At 53.8% G+C, this 16,359-nt stretch overlaps 1 protein-coding gene across 1 annotated transcript; it reads left to right on the top strand.

Moving 5' to 3' along the window:
• The first annotated feature begins 8,606 nt into the window (after positions 1-8,606).
• LOC141964584 (regulator of cell cycle RGCC-like) lies at positions 8,607-12,458 on the top strand. Its single transcript, XM_074915157.1, has 5 exons — positions 8,607-8,678; positions 9,531-9,686; positions 10,226-10,306; positions 10,491-10,553; positions 11,800-12,458. Exons 2-5 carry the CDS (start codon positions 9,533-9,535, stop codon positions 11,805-11,807), a joined length of 306 nt encoding a protein of 101 aa, XP_074771258.1. The 5' UTR covers positions 8,607-8,678; positions 9,531-9,532; the 3' UTR covers positions 11,808-12,458.
• Positions 12,459-16,359: the final 3,901 nt, after the last annotated feature.

The following is a 16,359-nucleotide window of genomic DNA, read 5'->3' as shown; positions in this document are numbered from 1 at the left end:
CCCCATCTGGGGTACCCCCAGGCATTTTCTGGGCTCTGCTGACGGTCTGGCTGGCTGCTTACAGGGTTGGGGTGGGGAGGAGGGGGTGGGGGGGATAGTGCTGAGACCCCTTGCACAGACAGGGAGGAGTCTGGCCTGAGACAGAGGTGGATGGGGACCATTAGCAGGGTGGTGAGGGTGGAAAATGCAATTTGGCTTTGTGCATTTCATGCTTTGGGATCCCATTTACTGTGTGTTGTTGTACCACGGGCTTATGCAGAGAGGAAGCTCTCTTGGAGCTAAAGCAATGCCGGTGAAGCTAAAGCAATAGCACCGTCTTGCAAATATACCCTGGCCTGGCCGTGTTCAGAATGAATCACAGCACGCTTCTTTGTCTGAACCTAGGCTTCAAACGGCTCACTTTATAAACAGAAAACACTGTATTGACCCCAAAATATATGGCTGGTGTAGTAAGAGGGAAGAATATACTCTGAGGATTATAAACTTCAATTTTCCTTGAGTTAATATTCAGTAAGTAAACCTTCTGATGTATTTTATAGGTAATGGTGTCTTTTCATGAGTTTTGGCTGAGAAATGTCTGGTTTAGTTTGTTCTTACAGCTCAGGAACTGGACCTCAATGCCGGTTACATGCAAATATACATTTCTAGCTGGTATGGCAGAATGAAAGTTATCAGCAAATGTTTTTTGTTGTTTTCTTTCAATTTACTCTGCTGGACGTGGCCTGGCAGCCCCTTATCCAGTCACCTCCATGGGCTGGGTTGTCCCTGGGTGAAACAGCAGCATGGGGAGGGATGCTCTGGGCAGCCATCCCCAGGCAGCACAGAGAAAGCTCAGCTTTGGATGGGCCAGTCCAGCACAAGGAGCCAAGCCAGCACTATCAAGGGTAAAAAGTCAATATGTGTGGAAGGGGAGTCAAAGAGACAGCAAAAGAGGTGTCTGTGACTTTTGCATGGAACATTTTTTGTCTTTTGTCTGTCTTCTGAGATCCTGCAACTTGTGATCTCTTGGCTTGAAATGTCAATTGTCGTGTTTACCGTTTAGATCTTACTTCCAAGGAAATGCAGTTGAAGAGTGTGGAGAAGAGGGCAGGCAGGTGTGAAGCTGGTAAGGGATGTGATGAGAGAATTGATGCCCAGAGGTGTGATGGTGTAGAAAACTAGGGCAGACAGGTAAGGCAAGAAGGTGGGTAACACTGGAGAGCAGCAGGGCAGAAAGAAGACAGGAATGAGCTACACCAGGATTTTTTTAGTGTTGAGGGCAGATGGATCTGGTGTCATAGCTCCTCTCATTTGGTCTACCTGAAAACAGCAGCAAATCCATGACTTTTACTCCGGAGAAACCAAGAAATACACACTGATGATTGCAGAGATGCTTATTCCCCATGAATTGTGGCAAAAATGTCTGGCTTTATAACGCAGGGCACAGAGAGTTTGGCTTTGCAGTTGCTTCCTTTTGTCCGTCTGTAGGTTTCCATCTGTCTATCATTTTGGGTTGTATTTAGCAGAGTTCCACATGTATGACAGAAATCTCCCTACCACGATGGATTTAATTGTCCGGTTTCATGTATGACTCTGAAACTCCCCCAAACTCAGCCTTAGCAGAGAACTGACTGAAATTCATCTCCATAGAAGTTCCCAGCCATGGGAGCTATGAGCTCCTCATCACAGCTGCCGTACACTGATGTGTGAGCATGGTTCCTTTTTTTGTCTTGTTGTGGTTTAAAATGTTTCTGTTTACACTGGCACATTGAGTAGAAGCTGAAGGACTTGACACTCCTTCCCCTCCCTAAAGTGGCTGAAAAATAAGAGTGCTTTTGAAAACAAAACCAGGCTGGAGTGTTCGGCAGAACTGCAGCTCAGGGAGGACGAGGAGGGGCGTGGATGTTTGAAGGAGGACCAAAGCTCCATCAGTGGTTTGTGACTGTGGGGTTCACACCCCAGGACATGGGTTGCCACACGGGGCCACAGTTTCTGACTTCCTGGTGTCAGTGAAGGACCAAGAGGGCCCCATGGTGGAACCACGTACCAGCAGGCCAAACTGGGCCCATAAGGGAGCCAGGTCCAGGGTGCTCCTGCACCTCCCAGGCTGCTAGGGTCTCCAGGGCCCTTTGGCTGCCACCTTCTCTCCCATGGGGCAGCCCTGTCCTCATGGCCATGACCCTGGGGAACTGCTGCTTTGCCCCAATTGCAGATGTGTCCCCAAAAGACCCTGAGTTCCCATGAGGCCTGTGATGGGTGGAGCAAAGAGGAGGAATGGGGTGAAGAAAACATACTGGGATTGGTCTTTGGTTAGTTCGTTGGTTGGTGGAAAAACATCCAGGACAGTGTGGACTCAGCCTTACCCTGTGTCCTCACAGGAATGGCTCCATCATGTAGACCTCACTTGATGCACCCCAGGGGAGACCTAGCTCCATGGCACAGTAGTCAATGAAGGGACTGGGGCAGGCTGAGCTCAGGCTGTGCACCAGTGTCTGCCCTTTGCTCCTACCACCATCTCTAAAGGGGAAGGTGACGGTAGTTCCTACAGGAGATATGGTGCATCCTACCCTTCTTCAACAAGCCTTGTGATTTGTCTCTGAATGTGAGGCCTTGGTGTTCCAGTCTAGCTCTGAACATTGCTGAGGTGCCAGCAAGTTTTGTGGAGCAGTGGCTGAAGGGCTTACTTGTTGATCTGTATACATCTGCCATAGGATCTCCTAAGGATGCTCTGATTCCTCTGCCATGGACAGAGGGTCATCCTAGCCCAGGGAACCAACTCCTGCAGCCCACAGGGGCCTCTTGAAAAGAAATGTCTTTGCACCAAACCGAGCTAAAGAAGCTGAATGTGAGCGTACAGAGCGAGAGTTCAGGAGAAGCCACCATCAAGGCAGGCAGGGCCCAGCCATGGCCCCGTGTTTCAGGACTTGCCTTTCAGCAGCTGTGTTCCTCAGGGCCTCCTTCTCAGACTGGTCTGAGGTAAGCTGGGCTTGTTTGTCAAACACCACACTGAGATGTGGGGAAATGCTTAACACCTCGGTGTGGGCATGTACTCCAAGAGCACTGGCGTCTTGCTGGTTGTGAGCAGGGAGCCCATGGCTCGGCCCGTGTGCCTTAACTGCCGTAACAGCGTCATGGTTTTGGCGACACCTTGTAGCATCAAGAGGATTATTAACAAATGCATGAGCCTTTCTGCACCTCTAGCCTGAGAGGGAGGTATTCCACCATAGCCTCATCATCAGCCAGGTGGCCAGTGGATGGTCCCTGTCTGATGGCACTGCACCTTCTCAGCTACACTGCTCAGGGTTGAGCTTTTAGTTTGTAAAGGTCCCTCCCCTGTGGATGGGTTCTGTTGCACTGGGTGGAGAAGTAGTTCCCGGAGAAGAGCAGGCTGAGAGAAGTGTGTGCTGAGAGATAGCTGGTGAAAGTCCCCCAAGAACTGCTAAGCTCTGGAGATGAGCAGTGCTGTTGAGTCTTCAGGAGCATATAAACTCAGCATACCATAAGTCTGCTGAAGGTTTCTGAGGTCACCAGCACACTTGAGCATCAACTGTGTAACCAACACAATATCCAAGAGGCAGTGGCTGCTCTGTGCAGGTAGACCACAGGATCATACCTGCTGCAAGAGCAGACCTTCTGGGGACCTTCCAGATTTCTTCCTAGAAGCCTCTGGCAATGTCAGCATGACTCTCCACTTCTCAGTCAACAGCCACTGTTGCTCCCATGTGGTCAGAGTGACTAGTTATCTCCTGTTAGTCATTAACAGCTTGAATCAGTTAACAGTACTGCACTAACAAGGACAAGATGTTCCAGTAACTACTGGCTGTGATGTGATGGTGGATCTCTCTGTGTCCCTGCTGATGGGGAGCACTGGGAAAGGGGCAGATCCTCAGGTTGGAAGGAGTTGTTGCAAGTATTCACCAAGAATTCTGAATCCAAGAAAAAGCAGGTGATCTTTATATCTGGACAAAAGGGCACTCAAATCTTTCTGCCAGCTTGAAACCTGGACTGGAAATCAGCTTTTATGTCATCACGGGGGAATGAAGTATATGTGGAAAATGGACAGTTAAGGCTCAGTAGTGGGTGATGGGCCATCCTGGGGAGACCTCCTTGCCAGGGTGTTGTACACTGGATTCCTTGGGGGGCAAAGAAGAACATATTCTAATGGAAGAGGAAAGGAAAAGGCACAGTCATGCAGTAATGGTGAAACGAAGTCTGGAAACTCATAATGTGTGAGTGGGGAACACAGACAAGCAGGATGGCACACCACTGCCAACTAAGCCCACTGCCTGTCTCCGGTGATGGCAGACTGACAGCCACAGACCATGGGTGGAGGTGGCACAAACCTTCTGCATCCCTCACCTTCAGTTTGTGTTGAGAACATCACAAGCACCTTGCTGCCCAGACATTTCAGCAGCTGCAGCTGTTGGTCTGCTCACAAGGGAGGAAGCCAGAAGCATCAAGGCTGACATTAAGGTCTCAAGCAGAGCACAAAACCAGCAGAGTGCTTTGTGCCTTGTCACAGCCAGAGCTCAACCTGATGCCACTGCTTCTAGGTGTGTCTTTGACTTGTTACTACCAAGCAATGAATCTGGCACTGAGGTCAGTGGTGAGAAGTCCACACAGTCTCCATCACATGTTTTCAATCAAATTTTTCAGTATCAAAAAAGAGTAACCCAAGCAGAGTGAACATTTCCTCATTCCCCATCACCTCAGCATGTCACCCAGAGAGCAGCTTGTGGCATAGATTGCTGCCACCAACATCACTTTGGCTTCTCTCCCTTGATTCCTCTGAGCTTTAATTTGTTCTTTCACTGCTTTTGCTATATACCTCTCCCTAAGAACTAAGTGCAGAGAAATTATAGTGGGTAACACATGAACTCTTAACACATTTATGGCACTTGGAAATACACACTGCAGAGCTACACCACATTTGAGGATGTGAGAGACATGGCTGCTTGGCTGAGAGGTCTACACAGACTGTAGTGCTGAGCTGTCTTTGTATGTTGCCCCCTTGGAAGCCACAAAAGGATTAAAAGGTGACTGAAAAGTTTGCTCCTACAGCCATCTCTAAAGGGGAAGGTGACAGTAGTTCCTACAGGAGATACGATGCATCCTACCCTTCTTCAACAAGCGTTATAGCAGGCATGTACAAGAGCATCAAGTCATGTCTGTGAAGGCTTTCTGACAGGCGGGCTGGCTGCCCTCAGATTTTACATTCTATTTTGCACCGCTCCCACTGGGTGATGGGGAAGAAGTGTAAGGCACTGCAGAGCCGGTTTCAGAACCACTACACAGGACATGGAATCAACACCCAGCTTATGATAACCTGAATGGGATGGGGATGCTGAAATACTAGTCAACTCTTTGCTTTGCTTTGCAAGAAAAGTCCTTTTGACGTTTACTTTCCCAGTGCCATAACGGTGGGCAGAAGAGGGCACTGGGGGCTCGCTGGGAAGCACGCTGCCTTTCTCTATTTACTACAGAAAATATAAAAATCACTGTAGGATTTTTATAACACCACATCACAAGACTTGAAAACTGCTCAGTACCAGCCGTCACTGCTGATTGGAATATTGCTAAAACACTCCGCCTGAGGGCAGCCCAGCACCGGCCGTCTGCTTCTGCCTGGGAATCGCCGCCTCTCAGCAGTACACAGTATTTTCTCCCTCAGAAGCACACCGGCTGTTGCTACCTGGCATACACGAGTCTTTCCTTACATTTTGTTTTATTTCAGCTTCATAAAAACCCTGCTTTACAAACCAGTTGCAAAGCACTGTCATTCATGAAGCGTTAGCATCGCTCTGGACCTGCTCTGAAAAAGCCAGCTAGTTTCTGTTATGCCTCAGACTTGGTTCTTGTCCGGTTCTTTCCCCCTCCTCCCCAAGCCTCTGTGATTTCACCTTTTCAAACCACCTGAAAGTTTCTGTCGTGATGTTTCTAAGCCCCCAGTGCTGGCACGGGGGGTGGGTTGCTGTCGGGGGTGGTTGCTGGCTCGTTGTTAAGCACCAACACCACCAAAACCATCTTGAGCCACCTAGCACCGGAGGGGGGTTTGCAGCTAGAATCAAGCTTAGGAGTCTTAAGAAGGGTGCTACAGGGAGTGTCTTGCAGCAGTAGGATCAGTTACTCAGATTCATGAGTTAGTGAGTGATTTTATAGCCAACAGCAAAGAAAGAGCAAGCTTTTTTTTTTTTTTTTTTCTTGTAACCCATGTGTTGCCCTTATACTACTGATCACGATACACACACATGTAAACATATTGAATGGCATCATGTAACACTTTATCAACTCAAGTTTCCATGGTAAACTGAAAGAACATAAATAACCTAAATTCTTAATTATAAATTAATATAAATTCTTAATTATAAATTAAGAAAAGCATTGCTTTATTTGTATTTTTGAGACCAGAGAAACTGCCTGAGACGTTGAATCCAGAGAGGAAAGGGATGACACTCACCTGGCAGATAGTATTGCCCCAGTCTCTTGAAGAAGCACTGGGTGCCACAGGATCAGTAGTTGATTTTATTTGACCTAAGAAGTCAGTGAGAGTTCACTCCAGCTGAAAGGAACTGTCAAATGAAGGAGCAGTGAGGGCAACATGTTTTTTGCCTTTGGAGGCAGAGCAAGAGATGTGGAGCAGAAGCACCCCGAAGCTGGCTGAACATCCCTCACCACAGTGTGAGAGGAGCTGCCCAGGGCTCCCAGCCTTTGCTGAGCTGTGTCACTCACCGGGGAAAATCCCAGGCCAGGTCACAGCAAACCAGAGCTGGGTCACTCTCTCTGTGGTGGGTGAGCCTGCTCCGGTAGTGTTCCCAGTGACATCTCAGCTGCTGACGTGCAGTGTCTGCTAAATACAGGTTCTGCATCGCAAGGGACAAAATCATGTCCTGTACCACCCCATGCTGGGAAAACCAAGGGACGCTGCCAAATGCTGCTGGCATTGGTCAGTTGGTATGGTTACCCAGAACATGAAAAAAATAGAGATGAACAATAATGATACTTTCCATCTGCACTACTGCAGTAATTAGACTCTTCTCCCCTGTAATGCCTGGCCTCCTGTACCTATGGGAGCCTGCGCAGGCAGCCGGGTTTTGTGAAAATTGGTTATTAGGAAAAATTTCTTCACTGAAAGGGTTGTCAAGCACAGAAACAGGCTGCCCAGGGAAGTGGTTGATTCACCATCCCTGGAGGTATTTAAAAGACACTTGGGGATGTGGTTTAGTGGTGGACTTAGCAGTATTAGGTTAGTGGTTGGACTTGATGATCTTAAAGGCCTTTTCCAACCTAAATGATTCTATAATTCTATTCTATGAAATCAAAGCACCATGAGGGAATACTGTCCCATATAGTGCAGGGCAGACCTCAGCAGAAGCCACAAAGGCAGAAATGATTGTAGACTACAAAGCAATGTTGTGCAGCTGTGCCTTGGGCAAGCAGCCGTATGAGAGGTTAAAACACGGGAGAAAGGAAATCTACAGCAAGGCCCATTCTCATGTGCTGAGGGGTGAGTTCGGTCTGCAGAAAGCATGAAGGAGGGGTGAGCTCTGAGGAAAGCAGGCAAAGCTTGGCTGAAGGAAAGTGAACACAGGTGGAAAACTCATCCTACAGGACTTCAAGTTCTGGTGGATGGACAGTGTTTCAGAGAAGGAAATAGGACATCTGGGAGGAAACCTGAAGGTCTCTAGAACATCTCCAGTCTAGGGAGAAACTGCCCAGACCAGCCTCCTGGTGCAGAAGGGAACAGCACCAAGGAGGGGGCAGGGATGGGTTGGAGGGATGCCACAGGCAGCTTTCCACCTTGCGAGATCCCCCGTGGCTACTGCTGTGTGGAAGGGCTTTGGCCACCTGGCTCCTGCAGTCATTATCCAACTCTACTCAGCGCTCGTCAGGCCACACTGGGAATACTGTGCTCTGTTTTGGTCCCCACTGTACAAAAACATGTGGACAGATCCACAAAGATGGTCAGGGGACTGGGAGGCCTGCCACGTAAGTACGGGCTGAGAGAACTGGGTGTGTTCAGCCCTGAGAAGAGGAGGCTTAGGGGACACCTTATCACCATGTTCCAGTATTCAACGGGTGGCTACAAAGAAGATAGAGACTCTCTTTTTACAAGGAGTCACATGGAAAAGACAAAGGGTAATGGGTACAAGTTACTCCTGGGGAGATTCCAATTGGATGGAAGAGGAAAAAATTTCACCGTGAGAAGAATGAACCTCTGGAATAATCTCCCCAGGCAAGTGGTGGATCCCCACCCCTGGACACTTTTAAGACTCAGCTGGGCAGGGTGCTGTGCTGGGCCAGGAAGGTTGGACCAGATGAACCTTGGGGTCCCTTCCGCCCTGGATTGTTCCATGGTTCTGAAGGTCCCCGGGCGCCTCCCCGGGCCATCAGAGCACGGAGACACGGAGTCCCGCGTGGGAGGGGCCGCTCCCTCCCTCCTCCTGCGGGGAGAGGGGAGACCCCGGCACCCAGACCCTGCGTCCGCAGGGGTGACCCCCGCCCGGGCACGGCAGGGGGGGCGGACCGGAGGGGCATGGGGGTGACCCACGGTCACCCGAGGCCGGCGGGGCGGGGCGGGGCGGGGCCATCAGGGCGCTGCGGCCCCGCCCCGCCCCACGCCCCGGCCCCCGCGGCTAAAACTGCCGCTGCCGCGGGACCTGCCGCCGCCGCCGCCCGCGCTGGAGCCCGTTCGTCCGCCGGTGAGTGCCGTGCCGTGCCGTGCCGTGCCGTGCCGTGCCGTGCCGTGCCGTGCCCTGCCCTGCCCTGCCCTGCCCTGCCCTGCCCGTAGCTCCCGAAGGGGTTCTGCACGCCCCCCCGCCCCACCTTGCTAAGCCTCCTCTCGGGCGGTCCCCGGGAAGCGGGACGCGGTTTGCAGCCTGCGGGACCGAGGGTGCCGGCCTCGGCCTGGCCGGGGCTTGTGCCCCCCGTGTGCCGCCCGGGGCCCTTCCCCCGGACCGGGTCCGTGAGCCCGCGGGGGCTGAGCCCGGGACAGGCTGAGCCCGGGGCTGGCGCTCGCCCGTCTCCTCTCCCTGGCTCTGCCGGCGTTTTCAGCCCTCCGAGGTGTGACTGCTCCAGTCTCGCCAGTCCGGGGACGGCCCCGGGAGAGCCAGCGGCACACCCCTGCGAGCAGCGCCCGGGGCGGCTGCCCGGCGCCCAGGCTCGGTGTAGTCCAGCCACCCCCCCTTCAGTCCTGCTGTAACCTCCCCTGAAGGCTGAAGAAGAAGTCAGGTCCAGGGTCAAGACCCTTTGCCTGCTTAGGACTGGTTCTTAGTGGGCGGGCCCCTGCTCAGCTGTGGGATGAGCTGGAAGGACAGCCGAGCTGTCCGAGGAGCTGGATGCTCTCAGAGCTCTGGGGTGGGGTAGTGAGGGACAATGTCAGCCCTGAACTTGCTGCACGGAGCTGGCAGCCTGCCCACGGAGAGGCGGCCCAGAGCCTGGCTCTGCCTCATCCCCAGCCTGGTGCTGCTCCTGAGAGGCTTTTTCTTGGGGCTGCCTGCCTGGTGTGGGCTGTGGGCCCCACGCCTCTCCCTCCACTGACTTCTTGCCCCCAGCGATGGCTGATGAGCTCAGTGACCTGCTGCGGGAGTTTGATGAGGTGATGGAGGACTTCAACAGAGGCCCTGCGTGCCAATATGAGCAGCACCTGGAGGAGCTGAAGAAGAAATCGGGACATAGCGTGTATGATAGCGGCATTGATGAGCTGGAGAGTGAGTATGGGGCTGGGGAAGGAGGAGTCCTGGGGGAAGATGGTGTCTGTCGGGATGGAGTTACTTTGGGAGCTCTGGGGTTCCTCCATGGTAAACCATGGAACTTCCTGATGATCCCACATCTGAGTTGCCTGTCTGAGTCATCTCTCATGGGCTGGACAAGTAGCATGGGGTGATGACCACTGAATCCTGGCCCAGGGCCTGCCGTCATCTGCTGGGGCTTCTTCTGCTGGGTTGGCTGCTGCAGGACTGCATGAAGTTTGAGATAAACTGGTTCCCTCAGAGCTCCTGGTTTCTACAATAACCCTGAAGAGTCCCTGTGGCTGTGCCCAGGCAACCTCTAGTGCTGTTTCCCCTGACAGAGAAGCTCAGTTCCCTTTTTCCAAACATCCCTTGCAGCAAAGGAAGAGCGGATAGGCTGGCCAAGAGTGAGGGTGGTCCAGGGACCCTATGCCATGCACATGATTGGTCCCTGGTCCTGCAACTTGTTTATAAGGTGCCTGTGGCCGTGGACAGTGACTGATGCTTTGCATCCGTAGGTACCAGCACGTCTCCAGGAAGCAGTCTCAACTCCAGTGAGGAGGATCTCAACACCCCTGCCAATGCTTACCCCTCCAAAGGTGAGGCTGAAAGATTTGTCTGAAGGGCTTCCTTCTGCATGCTTGGCTTGGCTCAGCAGTGATGGACTGGTACAGAAGCAGCCAGAGCAGTTGTGGTTAGAAGCAAGGGGTAGGGATTGTTCTCCCAAGTTAGAGCTGGGGGCAGGGAATGGGAGAGATCTGACAGTGTGTTTCTCTCCACTAGCAAAGCTTGGCGACACGCAGGAGCTGGAGGAGTTCATTGCGGATCTGGATAAAGTGTTGGAGGGTATGTATGCAGCTCTGATCCTTGTGCGTCCCAAGACCCAAGCTGCATCCAGTCTGGCAGGTCACCAGGGCTGGGGCTTCTCTGCTGCCTCTGACTCGGCACCCATGATAGCTGGGGCTCCCACTGCAGGGGGCTTAGAGCTGCAGGGGTGGAATCTTTCTGTCTTTTTGCATGGGGAGGACAGGGGGCTCATCTGGATGTTTCCCCTCTGGTGCCTCACTTTCTCCCAACTGGTGAAGTGGAGGTGGCAGTACTGTCCTGGTGGGGAGGAGACTGGGAGTGTGAAGGCCAGACTGGTCCTGACAACAAAGGCCTGCAAAAAAGGTGGCCAAACAGCAGCAACCTGCAGGGCTATTGACATTTTCAGGCAGATGTACAGATGCTTGTGGCTCTTTGCCTACAGCATTCCTCTGCTGCTCAAAGGCTTTTCTTTGCTATGTGAGGGGGAAGGTGAGCAGGAGGAAAAGACTATTTTTCCTTGTGGTATACCCCAACCTAGAAAAAAATCAGTCCTGTGGAAATATCTCATCTGGAGAGAGGAAAGTGAGGATTCATACTCATTAAGTATCACTTAACACATGCCCTTGGGATGTGTTGGCACTAAGTGAAGCTCTTGGCAGGTCTGAGTGAGACTTCTGCATCTGTGGAGTGGGAACTGCTGCAGGGGGTTGGTTTGTGCGATGGCAGAGAGGGGAATCCCAGCCCTTGGGGAGCACAGATGGGTCATAGTCCCCTGCAGATGTTTTTCCCCTAGTAAAGGGCTTGGCTGCAGGTACTGCTGGAGAAGGTGGTGATGCTATGCTGGGCATCTTTGGCAGCTTTACCCAGGCATCTCTGCAGTCCTGTGAGGTTGGCTGGTCCACAAGAGCTTCCTTGCTGGGGAAACTGAGGCAGAGGGCACACTTCCTCTCCAAATGGGTCACTGGGCAACAGGCTGGAGACAGAGACAACTTGGTTTAAACAAAAATTAACATTATTTCCCCTTAGGCAGGCTACATAAGTCACAGTTCTCGGTATCTGTTCCCTTCCCTTTTGAGTGTCCAAAATGAGGTGGCTGATGAGAAGTGTGGCTTCTGCTGGCCCTGAGCTCTACTCAGGGGCAGTGAAGCAGGAAGGGGACCAGAGCCCCTCCAACAGATTTCTGCTCTTACCTTGCTGCTGGTGATGCTTGGGGGGGGTCCAGCACACTTTTCTTTTTCCCCCCTCACCACCTCCCTCCACCCCACCCCCCTTGATATTCTTGCAGAGATGTGAGCTGTGGTTCTGGTGGTGAGTTTGGAGAGGAAGACCCACAGCAGATGAGCCCCATGCCTCCCCGATGCACCCTCTGCTTCTGTGCCCCTGCCACCCACTGCCTGCGTGGGTGACAGGTCTCCCGTGCCATGCTGCTCCGTGTTGGGGAAGGGCAGCGCCAGCCACAAGTGGGGACTGATCCCACAATGGGATGGGCAGCTGGGCCTTGCTCTGCTCCCGTGTGCAGGGCAGGACTCGGCCAGCACTGAGATGGGCAAGCTCTCGCTGGGGGCACCACACTTTGCCCTGCGAGGGGGACTGGCAGCTCTTGTGACTGAGTGGGAGGGGGTGGGGTTGGGGGGGGGAGTGGTGTCTGTCACTGTTGAAGCCAGAGGAGAAACCCTGGGTGACTCTAGGGAAGATCAGCTTGCAGTACATCATCAGTGAGACCCTGGTGTCCCCTCCTGGGTCAGGGAAGCCTGTTCCCACAGTATCATCTGTCACAGGCAGTGACAACCACTGCTGGCCCTTCGCTTTGCACGAGTAGCCTCAAATAAGGCCCCTGCCTGTACCACAAGTGCCTCTGCCCCAACTGCCGCTGTAAATACTGTAAAAAGGATATTACACACTGTACAGAGGGGATGTATTTTTATGAATGGAATTTTAAGACTCTGTGCTTGTCTGTGTGTCCAGTCTTTTCCCATGGGCTCTTCTCCACGGCTGCTGGGAGGGGTGGGAGCAGGCATGCTTTGGCTGTGCCCTAGCCTGGGGGGCTGCCAGCCAGTGGGGCATCAGAGAGACTGGGGGAGGGTGGGGTGTCAGGGAGGCCTCAGGGAAGCAAATTAAGGAGCATTTGTATGTCTGAAGCGGAGTAGGGGAGCCCTTGGTCCTCCCTGGCTGCAGCAGAGCATGGGGATACCTTCTGCCTGTGGCTGCTGTGCTCTGAGCTCTGACCCCAGCAGCAGGGATGGATGGACAGGGGAAGGGACTCAGCTCTGCTGCATGGATCTTAGCAAAGCCCCCTAAAATATGTTCCCAGGACCTGTACCCTCCTGCTGCCTTGTGGACCCCCTGGGAAAATGCCCTGCCTGGCTGGGGCAAACCCCAGCCCATGAGCTGGAGCCTCCCTGGAGCAACCCCAGGAGCTGGCAGGGAGCCTGGCTGCTCCCACGGGGCCAAATTCAACCTGCCTGGTGGTCCTGAGCCTGCTGGGGACAGGGAAGAGGAGGGCTGACTCTGTGCAGCCAGGGGACTCGGACATCTCATCACAGGGGCTCTGGCTTCTGGACGGGGTGGGGGTGGGAGAGGAGGGCAGAGTCTGTCCCTTTCTGCCCCCATCTGCCAGGGGCGACACGCCACTGCCCAGTCCTCTCTCACCGGTGGGAGGAGGTGCTGGGGATCTGTTCCTGGGGTGCTGTGAGACCTGCTCTGCTCCTGTTGGTACTCTCTTCTGAAAAGCCCCTTACTCTACCATTTTCTATAATTCTGTAGGGTAGATTTAGGTTCGATGAGGGAAGTTCTTTGTTGTGAGGGTGTTGAGGCACTGGACTAGGCTGCCCAGAGAAGCTGTGGCTGCCCCCTCCCTGGCAGTGTTCAAGGGCAGGTTGGACGGGGCTGTGAGCAACCTGGGCTAGTGGAAGGTGTCCCTGCCCATGGAGGTTTGGAACTAGATGGTCTTTAAGGTCCCTTCCAACACAAACCAGTATATGATTACCTTAAAGGTACATTACAGGGAGTATTTCTTGCTTAGCCTAAAGAAACAAGAGGCAAATGAGGCCCCTTGCCGCAGAGCTGGGTTTGCAGCTGTGGGTTTGTTCCCATCGTGCTTGAAAAGACCGGGGTGGGTGTCAGTGGGTGATACTGCTCTGGGGGTCCCACTTCTGGACAGATGTGCCCTAGTTACACTTCCTCTGGCTATTGCCACTCAAAGCAACCCCAGGAGCAAGTCCCCAGGGGATGGGGGTTTGCATCCCTCTGCCTTGGGTGATGCAGTGGGGGGTACAACCTGCCTTGCTGGGTCCCTGTGTGTCCCTGCGGGGCGAGTGGCTTGGTGGGACAGGCAGAAGGTGCTGTCCTTCCTTCCCAGTGATGTCCACATGGAGCAGAGACACATGCAGCTCTGTTGCAACTGTCTGAGTAGGAAATGAGACTGTTTTTAGCTTCTTCCCTCACCCCTTGGTTCCTGGGGTACTGATCAGGAGGATATTGGTCATCTAATCTGCCAGCCTGGAGCTTGGTGCCATCACAGAAGTTTACTGAACACATGTTAATCCTGCAAACTCAAGCAGTCAGGAGGAAGGGCAGGAGTGTGGTGGTGGCTTCTGAACAGCCCCAGCAGAGTCCTGTGCAGGGCAGGTCACACATGGGGACACTTTCTGCTGTCACTCTCCCCACACTGCATGACGTGGCTGCTGATCTGCCTCCCACATGGCCCCCCTGGCCCCATCGAGGGGTGGCCAGAAGATGGGGGTGGGAACAGTGCGGGGGGCTGGGGGTGGCGGTGATGCTCACAGCTCTGCCCATGACGTTGGGCTGTGCAACGGGACCATAGCACCCTGGTCACCCACATCAGTGGGGTCAGGGCAGCAGGAGCTTTGAGGGTGGTCACTGTCATATGCAGTAGCAGCAACTCCAATGTCACTCGGGACATTTTTTCCCCTGTGAGTCATTGCACACAGGCATTTCGCCCCTGCAATCTAGCTCTGACTCTGATGTTTATTCCACCCACGGTCCCTTTCTGCCTCTGGGTATCACAAGCACCATACCAGCCTGCGTGGGAAGGGGATTTTTAACAGACCACGCCTGGCTTGCCTGACAGTGTGGTCTCCAGCTGGGTCATGGAGATGCTCAGTGCTGGGTTGGGGAATCCCGTGCAGTTGCTTTCCTTGGGTGCCACTTGTTGGCTTGCACCAGCATGGCATCTGCAAACGTTGCTAAGCAGCTGCAGATATAAATACTTTCAAGCCCCAAATCTGTTGTGGCTGATACACCCTTGCAGCAAAATAACAGACTCAGTGAAGCTCCAGATGGATTGTTTGTTGTTAGGGTTGCCAGGAGAGGGGTTTGGGTTCCACCCCAGGTTTCCTCTGGAATCTCAAATTGGGCAGACAACGTGGGTGTCCTGTGCTCATCAGGATTGTCTCCAGGGCTTGTGGTACCTCCTGCACCCAGTGCCATATCTGTCAGCATCTGCTTGGGTTGGTGCTGGGGGAACAGTGGAGCTGGCACTGGGCATCCCACAGTGTCGGTACTACATGTGGGTGACAGGGTGACATGGGATCTTGTGCCAGCATTGTCCTGCTCAGCCTGCACCGACAACTGCAGCAATGGTGATGCTTGGCCTGACCCCCCAGGATGGACTTGTGCACATCGTGGCAAGCAGACCCCTTTGCGCACAGAGGCTCTATCAGGTCCTCTGCTGGGACGGGGTGGGGAATTTTTTTACCTGGGGAATCCAGGCAGGGGTTGGGGACACACCTGGGTGGCAGGGTGGCACTGAGATGGGGGCTACGGCATCCATTGGCCCATGGGGGGACAGTTATACAGCCTGGGAGGACCACTGCCTCCAGCCATGCTCATGCGACAGCTGAAAACCCAAGAGCAGGGAGGGCTGAGGCTGACAGAGGTGGTTAGTGGGGAGAGTTGGATGGCCGCTGTGTGCACGTGTGGTGGAGTTGCTGTAAAAATAATCAGCGTGAATGAGCACGTCCTGTGACACGTTGGTTCCTCCCCAGGGCCCCTCTTCCTGCAGCAGCTCGGAGGAGGCTGGACCAGGGCCAAGGAGCTCTGGGAGCAGCAGGGCCATGCTGGACTTTGTGTAAAGGTCTTCAAAGAATCTTGAAGTTGCTTTGGACCTGCCAGGGTGGGAAGCCACCCTTCGGAGGCACTGGGAGCTGAGGGTGCTGGAGTTGCTGGGGACAGTCAGCCCCTGAGCAGTACTGCCTGGGGGGTGCTGGAGCCCCCAGCAGCAGCTGGGAGCTGTTGGTCCAGACTGGTTGGGGTGCAGGCAGCAGAGGGCAGGGAAAGCAGGCTGCACCTTCCCGTCCCACCACTGTCAGTGGTGAATAAACTCAGCCTGAGCCAGGCTGGAGCAGGCACCCGGTACCTGCACGGGTGGCCATCTGCAAAGCTGGCACGGCTTCCAGCCATGCATTCACCACCCTGCGGTCTGATGTCTGCTAACTGCTTGCTTGTTTTCTTAGAAGCAAGAGCAGTGCACGTGGGGCCACCAAGGGACGGGAAGTGGCTAACCGGAGTCAAGGCAACTGCACAGGCCTCCTGCCTGCGCCTTTTCCTTCAAGCCCAGCTGCAAACCTAGCCTTTCCAGAGGCACCGCTCCAGCACCGGGTCCCACACGCTCTTTTCATAGGGTCTCCAGTAAGCCTCCTCCTCCAGGTTGGAGGCATTCAGCCCCAGCTGCAATGCCAGCCTGCAGAGTAACAGATCTGTCATCCTGGGGACCCAAATGGCCAGGCTGGGGCAAGGAGGGGAGAGATTTAGCAGAGGTGGCCTGTAGCCACACAGGGGCTGGCTGTCAACGAGCCACCTCCCTTCTTTGCTGCATGAAGGGCAG

Source organism: Athene noctua, chromosome 11 (assembly GCF_965140245.1).
Source record: "Athene noctua chromosome 11, bAthNoc1.hap1.1, whole genome shotgun sequence".
NCBI lineage: Eukaryota > Metazoa > Chordata > Aves > Strigiformes > Strigidae > Athene > Athene noctua.
This window is presented reverse-complemented; position numbering and strand designations above follow the sequence as displayed.